This window comes from Pararge aegeria, chromosome 3, assembly GCF_905163445.1.
Source record: "Pararge aegeria chromosome 3, ilParAegt1.1, whole genome shotgun sequence".
Taxonomy (NCBI): Eukaryota; Metazoa; Arthropoda; class Insecta; order Lepidoptera; family Nymphalidae; genus Pararge; species Pararge aegeria.
The window spans coordinates 4,874,457-4,888,777 of record NC_053182.1 but is presented as its reverse complement, the minus strand read 5'-3'; the positions used below and the strand labels follow the sequence as shown (position 1 = coordinate 4,888,777).

Sequence of the window (14,321 nt, the reverse complement as noted above, 5' to 3'; positions counted from 1 at the left end):
TATTATCTTGAAATAAAATATTAAAAAAATAATACTGCGTAAGTGATATTTTTATCATTATCATCATCATATCAACCCATCACTGGCAAAGGCAGGGCAGGTCTCCTGGTCAGAAAATTCAGAAATTATAAATTCCCAAATTGCCCTTGTCGGGAATCGAACCCGGGACCTCCATTTAAAAACTACAAATGTTACGTAAGGGAAGTACTTACCGCTTGCTCACCCCAGCCACTGGTATACAAAAAGGCTGTAGTTGTAGGCACTTTTGTTGCGATTCGTATTTTCTGAATATAACGCCCCAAAGGAATCGTAGTGTATATATACGCTACACCCAAATTAAACTTCCCAGTCTTCGGGTTGAAACGTGGATGTAAACGATAGCTGTTGACGGGCCTTACTGCCTGCGAATTAAGCGGTACGGTTGATCCAAGGTACACGGTAATATTTCCCTTCCGATACCTCAGTTCCTCAAAACAACGTGCTGCACTGATAGCGTTCGCAGAAATTACAGAATCACCGCAGCCCGTTGGAACTGTCTTTTTGGACTGGAGAAAAACTGAGTGTGGGAACTGATATATTTCCACTCGATACCATTTGATTATTCGACCCTTCAAGTCATCAATCAATCTGGCACTCCATACAACCCTCGTATACATAAGGTTAATATCAGCACATACGGTCGATGATACGACATCCTTAAATCACTAAATTAGTTTCCTAATTGGTTGCTAAAATTAGCCTATAAAACGTTTTATAGGCATTTTATAGTTCGAATTAAAATTGAGTGTTTAGGTATAATTAAGTCACGAAGTAATTTATGGTATTATAGCTTGGTTTATCCTGATTTTAACTTTTTCACACTTTCCTTCATTTATTAAAACCACTGAATAGGCTATGTAGAATAAGCCTAGAATACCTTGTTTTACCATATTTCCCGGTGTCTAAGATTTACACCTACTTTAAATTCAGCAACTAAAAAGCAAGAGTCAATATAACCGTCATATTACCCATTTTATATTCACATATATCCAATAAAACCATGGATGTTAAAATAAAGATACTGTTTTAAATAATGTATTAAGTTTCGTTAGTACTCGTAGGTACGTAGTACGCAACTTACCAACCGAAATTAATATGATGACTCCAATATAGACTAGTTAAAAAGATTAATAAAAAAATTGACTAGTTTTCCGACACGTGCGTTTTGTTTAAACAAATTTTGATAAACAATTTTGGTAAATAATATTTTCATGCTTATGCTATAAAATTAAAGAAAATATCCCAACAAACTTTCATTAATAGAACAAGTATCCATGTTAACACTCGGATGAAAGAATTAACATGGTGTACATAGCCTTCTTGTATACCTGAGTTGTACTCGTTCGAGGTCTTATGCTCAAATTCTCTGGCTAATATGTAAGAAAACCACAAATACACACATTTCATTTAATTTAATTTATATATCATTAATAGCCTGTAACAGGCCACTGATAGACTAAAAGCCTCTCCCAATGTAAAGGTGTAGTAGCAGCACTGAAAACACTGCTGCCTGTTTTCTGTTATATTACTTGAGTCGGCCCGTACGGCACCAGGGGATAAAAAAGGGGTGGTTACAACTGTATTCTGATCATAAGGTTGCCTGGAAGAGATCGCTACTAAGCGATAAGGCCGCCTTTTGTATCTAACTTTTCAAGTTTCCTCTTCTTGTGTCCATTGTTTTTTTTTTTTCTCTTTTTGTGATAAAGTAAAATATATAATAAATAATAATAATCTGCCGTCACCTAACGCCTAAATTTATATATTATATTATATGTGATTATCTCCCATTTCTAAATAATATTAAACCTTCTTCACTGTCTATATGGCTATAATTGAAATCAGGAACATGAAGTTCGTCTTTGCAGAACACAGATCTTGCGTTCTCCACGATCCAGTTGTAGTAATAAGGGACATCCGTGTAGATGATCATGCTTTTTGAAATCTGATTGTTTTTATAAGACACGAGACCTATCTGCGTATAATTTTTAAAGACAAGAGGACTGCCGGAATCGCCACTGAAAATAAAACATGAAATACAAAGTTATTAAAAAAAATTTGGGACCTATTTTCTGTATTTGTTTGTAATCGTCATAGGTTGCCTGGAAGAAATCGCTATGGAGCGATAAGACCGCATAATTGTATATATTGTTTTGATTAAAAAAGGCTGAATTTTTTTTTTTTTTTTTCGGTACTTTGACCTAAATTTACTAAACCATTTCATTATTAGATAATAAATATTTTTTACATTTTTAAGATCAGAATACAATTGCTACCCGCTACGGGACCAGGAGAACATAACAGAGAACGGGGAGCAGCGTCCTCTGTGCTACTACTAAAATCTACAGCAATCCAGGGCAAACCCTCTCATAGGTCTTTAGCTTTATCGCTACATAAGCAATTTTCTACAAGGCAACCAAAAAAAAAAATGTGTCCGGTGTCAAAACTGTTCCATCATCATAATTCTACATAGATTAGGGGTATGACTACCATACACCCTAAAAGGTTAGGTGCAGTAAAGGTCTAACTTGTAGGGGAAAAATATATGTTTTTCTTACACGGAACTTTTACTTACACGGAAGGATGCGACACTGCATTGATTCTTCCCCCGCAGAACGTCCCTTTGTCAATTCTCTCATAAAGGATCTTACACTTTTCTCGAGACATGAATGGTACTAACACTTCATGCAAATAATTACTATACTCGTAACGTGGATATTCCTGAAAATTAAAATCTTTAAAATAGTTTATGCCCGCAATAATACATACGCGTTGAAATATACATTTTTTTTAGGAAATCTTTAGTTTTTCCTGAGAAATGAAGGATACTGCTTTAAACTATTATATTATTGATGGCCAAGGGGATTGTTAGGTACCCAAAGATCGGAGTTTACATCAGAGTGTCAGGAATGTAGCAGCACCTAAAGGGCAAAAACACCCTGGCGGAGTGCGCAGCTTGGGGACCCAGAGATACATAGTCCTGCACTCTTGGAGACGACCTATCCCTGCCAAGCGTGATAAAAGCAATGCTTGACAGCGAGTTGTGCTGGGCGATATTAATATCCTCACTTTAAAGAAGGCGTACGTCTGGGCTCTGACCCTATTTGCAGAAGAAGATATGGAATAGCAGAAGACACAGCTATACACATCTTCTCCAGTCGTAAATTGAAAATAAGTGGGACATGTGAAGAAGGGCGTTCCATCACCGGGCTGCTGCAGTGCAGGTTTATCGTCGGAACGTCACAGTTTCATGATATAGCGTTTCTGTTGCGTGTCATTTTTCGACTTTATTGGATATTCTGGCTTCTTTTGGCCAGTGAACCCCACATGTCCTGCTGACAACAGCGACAATTTCACTTTACTTCCGAGAATGATGCGTAAATACATTTCCGAGCGCTATCAAATAAAAAGGCCTACCGGTGTGTGCGTGTATTCATTGTAGGTCCGTAGTAAATACGACACATACAATAATATGTATCCATTACCAATAAGCTCGTTTCAATAATATCACGTAAAGGAAAAGAGGTACCTGCACAACGCCCCATCCTGCGAGCTTAGCCATCCCTTCATTGCTTTTTTGTTTCGCTATGACTATTCTTTTTGTATTCAGTCCAAAAACAATTGAATTCTCTAATCCTGCTAATGCTATATCGTTAATGATTTTGATCGTATCATATTTTTGATGAACTCTCACAGATTTAACTAAAAATTTGAGTCCTTTGTATGAATGCGAACTCCCTACGTTAGCGGTTATTACTCCCAACTTTGTGATTCCCTCGAAACAGTGCGCGGCAGAAAGAATCACCCTTTGGTTAACGATAGAGCCTCCGCAAACGTGACCATCATCTAGTTCACGCATAAAGAGAAACACGGAGTGTGGGTGTATTTGTATATTAGTGAGTATTCCATTAACAACGCGGGCTTCCATATCACCGTCAGTCCAAATTTGTGCAAAATTCAACACGACGATCAAGAAAGTTATGTACATTACGCTAAATAAGCAGACTGAATTAGAATTTTGATATTGAACTACTCGTAAATTATTCCGGCCACAGTTCGTTAATATTTCATCGAGCTGCATTATTTGAAAATTGGAAACGAGATTGCCGATGGTTTCCTTTTCATTTCTCTTATGTTTCGCATTCACTATCGCTTAGACATTACCTTCGAATAGTTCCCATTTCTATGCGTTCATTAGATTGGATTAATACATTTTGGAAGTATTACGAGTACATAGACTAGTTTTCAAATAATATAGTATACTAAATAACGTGTATATTGCAAAAAAAAAAAAAAACACTTCTATTACAAAGTTAAGTATGCTAATATAGTTATTTATATTTTATGTAAAATTATAAATATAGCAGATGTTAAGTACCCTTTATGCAATGCTCTCATTTAGAAGACACAGGAAATATAAGTGAGTTTTGAATAGATTGATTTCATTGTAAGTTTCCTTAAGCTTAAAGAAATTAAATTAAACAAAATCTTTCAAAATCGAAAATTTACAATTAAGTATTAAAAAAATAATGGAAATAGTATATATCAATTTCACGTGCCGTTGCAGTACAGCCGTCTCGAATGTGTTCTTATCCAACGGTAATAATAAGAGGTATCTGTAAAAGCTACAACGCTTCGGAGGTCTGGTCTCTTGTAAGACACGACGCCAATTTGAATGTAATCGTTCACAATCAAAGCACTGCCTGAATCTCCTCTGAAATAAATGAATTTACATCAAAGTTTACGACACAGTAATTAGTTCATGCAGGATGTCTGTTTCACACAACAACACTTCAATAAGTAAGTTAAAAAACACTCCTCGCAAACCTTACATAGTGTCAAAGCACTATCAAAGGACTGCCAAAATCCCCACAGAAATAAAATCAAAATCATATTATACGAATCAATCTTGAAAAATTAGTACACGCGAATGTGTTCCCGCAACTCTCGGTTTTGCCTTTTGTTTTGCCCCTTGGTACTTTGGTCATAATATAATAAGAAATGATAAATATGACCTCCTTTAGCTCATATTCAATAGTTAATGCCAATTTCAAAGTACCTTCAGGTATTCTTAATAGTTACCAACTTCTTATCGAAGACACAGCAAAATTAAGTTAAACAATAGCAAATCAAAAAAAAATAAAGCGGTTTGATATAAAATACGTACTGAGATGCATATGTCTTTCCGTCGAGAGATCCAGCGCATATAAAGCCCTTTGGTAAACTGGATATAAATTTCCGACACTGTTCGTACGTCCATACCTTTAGTTCAGCATGGTGTAAGCGTTTTGAATTCAACTCATTCACTTCCTGAAATAATACTAGAGGTATAACATTTTCGTTCGTCAATAGACATTATTACGAGTTTCTTACGAAATAAAGATTAAATAAAATATTATGCTTCTACATGCATTTCTAAACCACCTTAAAAACATTATAATCTCTGGGGTTTTTGGTTAGCCACTTAAATAAGCTGGTGTCTTTAATATGTTGACCACTTTAATAAGAAACTCTCGTGATTAAAAACTCTTAATCTCTTGATAGATCGGACAGAATTAGATTCGTTCTGATGAAGGTTAGCGACTCTTATAGGACATCGATTTATGATACCACCACTACGGCCCAAAGTTCAATTTCTTGCGGTAAATCGAAATATAGCGCGATACTTTCGCAAGTTTCTGTGAGTTTTTCGACTCAACCATATGACCGACCCTAACCCACCCACTACCCTTTACCGGCTCTCTACAGGGCACGGGTCTCCCTCCAAATTGAGAAGGGGTTAAGCTGGCCACGCTGGCCAGCACGGCCCCCACACACCTTTGGGGAACTATTATGGAGAACTCTCAGGAGTTCAGGTTTGTTCACGATGTGTTCCGTCACTGTTGAAGCAAGTGAGATGGGAATTACTTAAACCGCACATTACTTAGAAAAGTTATCGGTGCGTCTCTATCCCCAATGAAATCGAACTCCTCCTACCCACTATGCTTCTTCTTCTTCTTCTTCTGAGCAGTTTCCGCACGTAACCGCTTCGCTTGTTGTACGTGTACCCACTATGCTATCACCGCTTCGAGTTTTTTCGACTTCCAATATTAATAAGTGTCGGTTGTAATTTAGCTTATATCAGTGTTTTTAGAAAAACCTAAGTTTGAAGTATTATGCACTGAGTACGAAGTTCACTCTATGAGAATAGACTATAGTCTACAGAAGATAAATAAAAGAACATAAATATATAACGACAATACACATATCGACATCTAGCCCCAACGTAAGCGTAGTTGGTGCTATGGGTACAAAGATGACTGATGAATATTTTATATGAATAATATTGTATAATATAAAAAACTTATAATATAAAAACTAAATTGCAAACTCTGAAAAACATTCATCTTTATCACACCAACATTTTCTAGTTGTGGGAATCGAACTCGCAGCCTTAGGCTCAGTAAGCAAGGTCGTTACCTACTGCGCCAATCGGCCATTAGTAGTAGGTACATAAAACGTCAACTTACATCGATCAAACCCCACCCCGCAACAGCTGCAGTCATTGGCCTGGGTGGAATCCGTAAGACAGTTATTCTTTGCGCCAATTTACCCAATTTTATGGGTTTCTTCACCAAAATAAGCCCTATATCATGGTCAACAGTGTGAGAATTATATTTCTCATGCGTCTTTACAGCTTGAACTGGGTAAACGTCTCCGAGGTAATTCTCTGTATGGCCTGCGTACACGGTGAATCTAACATACGGCTTTTCAATGCAGTGCGCGGCAGTTATGAGAATTTTCTGATTGAGAATGGATGAACCGCACATATAACTATCGGAGGGCGTTATTATTGACAAAAACGCCGAATGAGGATAAAAGGCGATATGAGTGGGTCTACCTACTACTTTCGGTTCGACAACAGATTCAACTTCATTCAAATGAAAAATAATCAGTAGGAGTGTTAAAAATTTAGTGAACATAATTAAACGGTAATTCAATACGACTAAACTACTAACTAGTGACCGAGTGCTATTGTAATGCCTATAAAATAATTTCACGTATTACTTACTTTTAATTAGCTTACTAGGAATTTTGCTCGTAATTGTTGGTAATAACCCGCATGGCGAAAAAAAAAGGTATGGTGTGCCTACGTTTACCGAAAAATAAAGGAACCAAAAACATATCAATAAGAATGTAAAAAATAGAAGATCTTAAAATTAGGTACCTAAATAAAATTAAATAAAAGAGAAACAAATAAAAATAGTACTATGTAACGTTAACATATCTAAGTGTGTGTGGTTTCTCTGAAACGGAGTATTGCGATCGCCTCTGCGTTATGCTGTAGCAGTAGTTTAGTGATCACTGCTACAGCGCTGATCTTCAGGCGACCTCTCTCAAGTTCTCTCTTGTGTGCAAACGCATTCTTGTGAGCCAGCCCTAAGGCGAAGAATGAGAACACCGTGGGGTTTTGTTCGGTAGGAGTCTGGGATAACAACCGTGTATTATATATGTCGTGGTGGGAAAGCTTTGTGGCTGCTGTTTTCTGTGGTAGAACAAGGTTTATATGGGGCCTCAGAAATGGTAAGTCCCAGAACTGAAAACCACCACACGTCCCTCGTGTCTGCTTTACTTGAAGATAACAACCACATTCTTGATGCGGGGTATCATTTAGAACTTCACCATGAAAAAGATAAAGCGGTAAGTGCGGATTGGTGGACTTCACACGTCTTTGTGAACATAACGGAAAACTTTCAGGCATACAGGACGTTTCCTCACGAATTTTACCTTAATAGTTACAGCAAGATAAATTAATTTGAATAGTTCCAGGTGCCTGCAGTACCTCAAACTCGATCCACCGAAGGAAAGATGTCCCTATCACTATCACTGCTTCGATACCCCTATCGGGTTACTAGCTGTTTGCCCGCGACTTCGTCTGCGTTAGATTTTGCTTTTTGATGTGGCATTCAATTTGTAGTTGAAAAATTTAAAGTATTCAGTTTCGCTAAGCCTTAAATGAGGGGTTTACTGCTGTCCACTGAGGAGTTCTGTCTTCTATCTCCAACCACATTCATCAGATCTACACAAAGTTTGGGCGAAATTAAACACATATTATTTATCTCTATAGTACGAAAATAATTATTTAAATCGGTTATAATTTGTCGGAGATATGGTGTAAAATCGTCAAACACTTTCATCCTCTCTCCCAAAGGAACCGAGCTTAATGTCGGGATAAAAAGTATCCTATATTACTTCTAACACTTCCAATAATATGTGTACAAAGTTTCATAATGATCGGTTAAGTAGTTTTTGCGTGAAAGCGTAACAAACAAACTTACATTCACATTTATAATATTAGTAGGGATAGGGATAGGGATAGGGATAGGGATTTTTGTGTGTGCTAAAACTACTTAATACTAATAATAATAAAAATAAGAGTACCGAATTGGGTTAAACTGAGAGTACAAAAACGATGTATCATATGAAGCGACGTACAATATTCTATCATTCTAAATCGTAGTAACTTCGATTCGCAAAGCGAATTTAATATTATTAGGTATATTTACTAAGTACCACAATTTCTTAGATATCTTAACACAAAGTTAGTTGGTATTTTGAGCGACCGAACGTTATATTTACATCATAGTTAATATAAAAAAAGAAAAATGGTTGAAGAGGATAGCGAGATCCAAATTTTAATTTCTATCATTCTAAATCGTAGTAACTTCGATTCGCAAAGCGAATTTAATATTATTAGGTATATTTACTAAGTACCACAATTTCTTAGATATCTTAACACAAAGTTAGTTGGTATTTTGAGCGACCGAACGTTATATTTACATCATAGTAATTATAAAAAAAGAAAAATGGTTGAAGAGGATAGCGAGATCCAAATTTGATGCTTTATGAGAGTTTAAGCTTTCTCTCTTCTGATTGGTCCGCGCTTGGGTTCTAGTATATAACACACAGTCCACCACCCTGGCCCAGTGCGTATTGGTGGTTTCACACACCTTTGAAAACATTATGGAGAACTCTCAGGCAGGCAGGTTTTATCACTACGAGTTTTATTCACCGTTGAAGTAAGTGATATTTTAATTGCTTAAAACGTACATTGTTTCACTTGGCGCAAGACGGCGAGAAGTTCGCAGAGCTGACAGCCAACCTCCAGTAGTGGAGTGGCACAAAAAGAGAGAGAGAGAGACACGCACATAACTGAGAAAAGTAAGAGGCGCTGGGATTATAACTCGGAACTCCGAAATTGAAGCTGAAGTCCACGATGTTATCACCGCTTAACAGCATTATAATATCTTACTTTATACTAATATATAAAACTGAAAAGTTTGTTTGTTTTTTTGTTCGTTTACTTGAACGCGATAATCTCAGGAACTAATGGTCCGTTTTAAGAAATTCTTTCAGTGTTGGATAGCCCATTTACTGTGGAAGGCTACGGGCTAAATATCATCAAGCTAAGACCTTAACGAGCATTAGCACCAGTGAAGAATGTTTTAAAAAAAATCGTTTTGAGAGCTTCCGCTGCGTGCGCTGCTAAAGTTGCTGGTTAAAGTTTTGATAAAATAATTTATGACAAAGTTGTTTGTTGTTTCAAAGGTCTAAGAACAAACATGGCAGGACATGTCTATCTTTTAAGGTTGACTTATACGTGGACAAAGTCACGAGGGACCGCTATAATATATAACACGTCCATTATGGACGGCAAACAAAGTTGCTTGTTTAATTTATGAATAAAAACGCAAAATGAGTGCAGCAGCCAATTGCAACACGATCACCCGGCACAACATTGCAGTTGATTTGACATTTGATTCTAACGGCGCTCAGTAATTGGACGATAAACACAGTTAGCATTATTTATTGGCTTTTACATTCGCGAATGGTATCAATGCTAATGATATGCATTCAGCGATTTCCAATTAATGTTATGAGATTTTCATTACCAAGTGTCTAAGTGTGTGCTAGTAGATTTGCGACAAAGGCGTCACTATTGATCACATAAAATAAAATTTCGAGCCAAAACGTTGTGTAGTACCAAAAAGTTTACAAATGTACTATAATAACCGCCTTTTTTATATTATTGTAATAAGAGACAGATCTAACAGGTAGCCCATCTGATGGTGATCGGAAAACCATCTCCTATAAACTAAGCAAAGGCGTGCAAGAAGCATACTAATCGAATATAATATACTTCGGTGAGTGTGCTCAGGAACTTCACAATCTTGTTCCTCCTTCCCCGTTCTACCACAGAACAGCTTTATATATAAATACTTTCGATAGTTGAACGTGTCAACGTCGTAAGAAAATACTGATGGAATGGTTGCATTTTTCAAAAGAAAATTTTAATTTTATTTGTTTGATAGATATTATCGTTGCTATAAACGATTGACACCACATTCACTTTTCACTGCACTTCATCCTTGCCGAAAACATGTAAATATAGAAGCCGTCCACGCGGACGCATCGCTCACTCAAGTAGGAGAGAGACAGATGTCGAACTCGGAGGCCGACTGTGCCTCTTTGTCGCTCGTTCCGCGCTCTCGCTTGCACTTCAAGCCTTGAATGGAACGCCTCAGAGCGAGGTAACGCCGTCATGTTTTTTCGTGCGTGCAGCCGGCTCCATCGAATTATAAGACGTTGTCACGTCAAAAGCACTTCAAAAAAGTGCCGCCCTGTGTCCATCAACCTGAGACGTAGCTGCCGTACGTGACGTAGCGTAGATGAGCCCCATGTGCAATTATGCCGGCAAACACGGCCTTTAGACCGGAACACGGCATTGCAACAATTCTACTTTGCGACAGAAGTAAGAATTCTACTTTGGTGGTAGTACTTCCCCGGACGGGGAACACTATACTATCAGAAAAAACTCTTCTACGACTAAAATTGTCTTGTAGCTACAATGTTAAAAACAACACTTTACTATTGTTAGTGACGCGAAGTTATTAAAGGTGTTTCGACAGTTTGTGCTCAGGACGTTAGCTTATTTTTGAACCAGGCCTGTAACCAAAACAACAAGTCCGCTAACTAGGCAGATATTCGGTTAATACTAGAATTACTAACTGGTTATCGAAAATAGCCTGCCTTATACGGAGACATATTGCTGATTCGATGATTTTTAAGTCGTAAATCAACAACAGTAAGTTAAATTTGTAGGTGTATAACTGTACGCATAATAAGTGCATTTATAATTACTGTTTGAATAAAGATCATTTATGTATGACTGTAACAAAATTCATAATGATAAGATGATGGCTAAGTTTGTCTTAAACTCCATTCATTATAATTCGTTACATTATAACATAAAAGTGCATTGGCTTTACGACCCAGATATTACGACCATCAACATCATTTGCTAGACACCGCTAGACACAGTCCTCTCTGTTAGAAGAGAAAGAGAAAGATAGAGTATGGGTGCACCATACTGCTCAAATGTTGCATAGCAGGCAAGGATCAGGCAGGCAAGGCAGGATTATCGACAAAATGTATTCTTTACGGAAAGGGGAAAAACTAATTATCAGATTCCATATTCAAACTCAGTCCGCTACGCTAAGGCTAAAGCTGATCAACCATCCAGTCACGGACTTGGGCAAAGTTGCATAGCCAGCTTTTAGTTGACTCATTTGCGCTCTTGCACTTGCTAAATCTTATTTATCGTAAATTTTTAATTTTATTTTATTTAACTTCTATCTATGTACAATTTACTTGGCGTGTGGTGACGGCAGATCAGAATACAGTGGTCCACCACTTCTCTCTTCACGGGTGTCGTCCGAGGCGACTAAGGGAATATAACAAAGAACTGGCAGCGGCATAATCTCTGATACTACTAACGTCTACTACGATGATCAACCCGTCAACCCAGCACGGTGATTATGCGCAAACCCTCCCGTATGGAGAATCCTAAAGTCTAGCAGTGGACTTTTATAAGCTATTGATGATCATGATTTACAATTTTTTTTAGTTTCTCATCCCATCTACATCGAATCTCAAATATTTCACTATTTAACATTAATTGCAATGAATTTTCTTGCTTGTGCTAACGATCCAATCATAGTAGTGAGATGTGTTGGTGTACCCGACGAGTCCGTACTCCGGATGTTTGAAGGAAACAATCCCAATCTGGATGTAGCCATAAATAACAAGAGCGCTACCAGAATCACCCCTAAAACAAAAAATAAACTTAGATGAATTTGTAATATGTAAATTACAACGCATCGTTATAGAATATAAAGTTTCTCGACATCACGAGAGTACGAGATTCAGAGCTCCTTAAAATCATACCTGACGATTCGGATGACAAAGATGAAAGATGCCCTACTCATATTCAAATGATTCTCTATTTGAAGATATATTTGTATCACATTTCAACGGACTTTTAGTGTTAAGACCCTTACAAATCAATTGAACTATATTGCATGAAAGATGTTTGGCATCTTTAAAAATTTACAACGAATAGATGGATACTATGAATTTGTTATTCACAGAAATAAACTAGAAGTATAAAAGTATTCATGAATCAGTTCAACTCAGTCAACTGAACGTTGATCTGCTTAAAATAAGTATGACAACGACACCTAGCCGACTAGCTGCAGTACAAGTTGTATGTTTCTTGCCATAATTAAAAAGAAGTATTGCTAACTTTGATTTATATACTTATATTACACAACAAAAAGTATCTATAAGGTAGTAAAAGTTTTTTAAACGTACACGCAGTTTAGGCAGTTTGCTTTCATCTTGCTATATTAAGTACTTAACTTTAGAAAGTGGCCAAAGTTTAGTTTTTAAAAGTGAATACAGGTAGGACAGATAGTATACACCATAGTTTTAGCATCAACGTTAAGGTTAAGTTGCTTTTGGAAACGCAATGCCGAGTTTTAACGCTTCAATCCGCACTCATATTACTTCCAGTTTCAGTTATCAAATCGTTTTTCGAAAACTCTTTTCAGTGAACAAACATTGTAACTATGTTTTTATAATTTTTATTAGTGTTTTTACCTACACTTGGAGCAATTATCAATTTAATAAATTTAAAATGCATATAAAAATTTTCGGAACCGACAGGATTTGAACCAGCGACTCTCGGGCAATCGCGACCTGAGCGCTTTCACCAATTAAGCTACGGCTCTCCTACCTTTATTTATATGCATTTTAAATTTATAAAATTGTAACTATGGTTGCCAATTAGTAAAGTTTGTGTCGGTTCAGTCTTGTACCCGATTTTCACGCAGCTACCACTTTGCACAACTTATTTTTTAAGCTGCACTGCTTTTCACGTTATTGATCAATTCCTTTCTCCCCTTCCCTTACCAGCAAACCGATGATGCAGCACCACAGCAACCACTGAACTGCGATTTTAATACAGTGACTAACGCTCATCAAAAATTGCTGCTGCTAAAAAAGTCAAATGTGCTAGCGCCGTTAAGCGAAGATTCTTACTGATCTGGATACTCCGGTACAAGGTAGCCGCCAGTGCAAATTATTTCCGGCGATGACTGTCCAAGTTTACGACATTCTTGGTCATATGGAAACGTCTGTTTCACGTGTTTTAAACTTGTTGCAGTTTCACCTTTAGACTGCAAAACCATGGTATTGTTATAAATAGCTTTATTCATCATCATCATCTTCAACCGATTGACGTCTACTGCTGGACATAGGTATTTTGCAGGGAGTTACAAAATCCTAGCTATTTGTTTGATGTGATTTGTCTACCTCGTTGAGCGGCAACTAATGCATTCCAACAAATTGGGACCTAGACGTCTGACGACCCAATTTAATTATGGTTCGATTATAAGCAGAATATAGACGATAAGTAAATTTTACTAATTTAACAATTTAGTAATTAATTTCATTCTATCATACCACACTTACGTTTACAATTCCCCAACCAGCCACATATGCGTATCTTGGTTGACGAATATATCTACTTGCAATCGCGATTCGTTGCACGTTATTATTGAATACGATGGCATGTTCAGCATAAACCATCCCTATATCATTAACTAAAGATTCATCATCGTATCGACTGTGTGTTACAAATTTAGATACCATTGTTGACGCCATGTATTTTGATGTTTGATGTCCATATTTTAGGAGAATAGAGAAATCACGGTCCTTTACGCATGGGAATAAACAATGCCCTGCTGTTAAAACTATATGGCTGTTAAGGATTGATCCACCGCAAAGGAATGGATCTTTACAGTCCACAATCATAAGCACTGAATGAGGGTATTGCTTGATGTCCGTGTAGTCACCGCCAACTATAAATGGCTCCATTTCAGATGACGCCATATTACAAGATA

The 14,321-nt window shown here is 37.1% G+C and overlaps 3 protein-coding genes across 3 annotated transcripts; all 3 read right to left on the bottom strand.

The window, feature by feature from the left end:
- Positions 1-1,816: 1,816 nt before the first annotated feature.
- Positions 1,817-4,008, bottom strand: LOC120636954 (hypodermin-B-like). The gene is made up of 3 exons (XM_039908533.1): positions 3,566-4,008; positions 2,612-2,757; positions 1,817-2,054 (listed from the first exon to the last, which is right to left on the bottom strand). The coding sequence occupies exons 1-3, from the start codon at positions 3,962-3,964 to the stop codon at positions 1,817-1,819; spliced, it is 783 nt and encodes a 260-aa protein (XP_039764467.1). The 5' UTR covers positions 3,965-4,008.
- A 579-nt stretch (positions 4,009-4,587) lies between these two features.
- Positions 4,588-7,016, bottom strand: LOC120636953 (chymotrypsin-like). The gene is made up of 3 exons (XM_039908532.1): positions 6,546-7,016; positions 5,204-5,346; positions 4,588-4,750 (listed from the first exon to the last, which is right to left on the bottom strand). The coding sequence occupies exons 1-3, from the start codon at positions 6,996-6,998 to the stop codon at positions 4,588-4,590; spliced, it is 759 nt and encodes a 252-aa protein (XP_039764466.1). The 5' UTR covers positions 6,999-7,016.
- A 4,930-nt stretch (positions 7,017-11,946) lies between these two features.
- LOC120637318 (trypsin alpha-4-like) lies at positions 11,947-14,311 on the bottom strand. The gene is made up of 3 exons (XM_039909105.1): positions 13,891-14,311; positions 13,459-13,595; positions 11,947-12,184 (listed from the first exon to the last, which is right to left on the bottom strand). The coding sequence occupies exons 1-3, from the start codon at positions 14,308-14,310 to the stop codon at positions 12,031-12,033; spliced, it is 711 nt and encodes a 236-aa protein (XP_039765039.1). The 5' UTR covers position 14,311; the 3' UTR covers positions 11,947-12,030.
- Positions 14,312-14,321: the final 10 nt, after the last annotated feature.

Bases quoted from the DNA above. Each gene is read 5' to 3' on its own strand.
- LOC120636954 (XM_039908533.1), bottom strand. From the start codon at position 3,964: ATGGAAGCCCGCGTTGTTAATGGAATACTCACTAATATACAAATACAC. The intron at 2,758-3,565 runs GTACCTCTTTTC...TTTAATTTTCAG, and splicing joins CAGGATGGGGCGTTGTGCAG to GAATATCCACGTTACGAGTA. The intron at 2,055-2,611 runs GTAAGTAAAAGT...TTTTATTTTCAG, and splicing joins GCAGTGTCGCATCCTTCCGT to TGGCGATTCCGGCAGTCCTC.
- LOC120636953 (XM_039908532.1), bottom strand. From the start codon at position 6,998: ATGTTCACTAAATTTTTAACACTCCTACTGATTATTTTTCATTTGAAT. The intron at 5,347-6,545 runs GTAAGTTGACGT...GTATTATTTCAG, and splicing joins CGGGGTGGGGTTTGATCGAT to GAAGTGAATGAGTTGAATTC. The intron at 4,751-5,203 runs GTACGTATTTTA...CATTTATTTCAG, and splicing joins GGAAAGACATATGCATCTCA to AGGAGATTCAGGCAGTGCTT.
- LOC120637318 (XM_039909105.1), bottom strand. From the start codon at position 14,310: ATGGCGTCATCTGAAATGGAGCCATTTATAGTTGGCGGTGACTACACG. The intron at 13,596-13,890 runs GTAAGTGTGGTA...ATGGTTTTGCAG, and splicing joins CTGGTTGGGGAATTGTAAAC to TCTAAAGGTGAAACTGCAAC. The intron at 12,185-13,458 runs GTAAGAATCTTC...TTTTTGTTTTAG, and splicing joins GTACCGGAGTATCCAGATCA to GGGTGATTCTGGTAGCGCTC.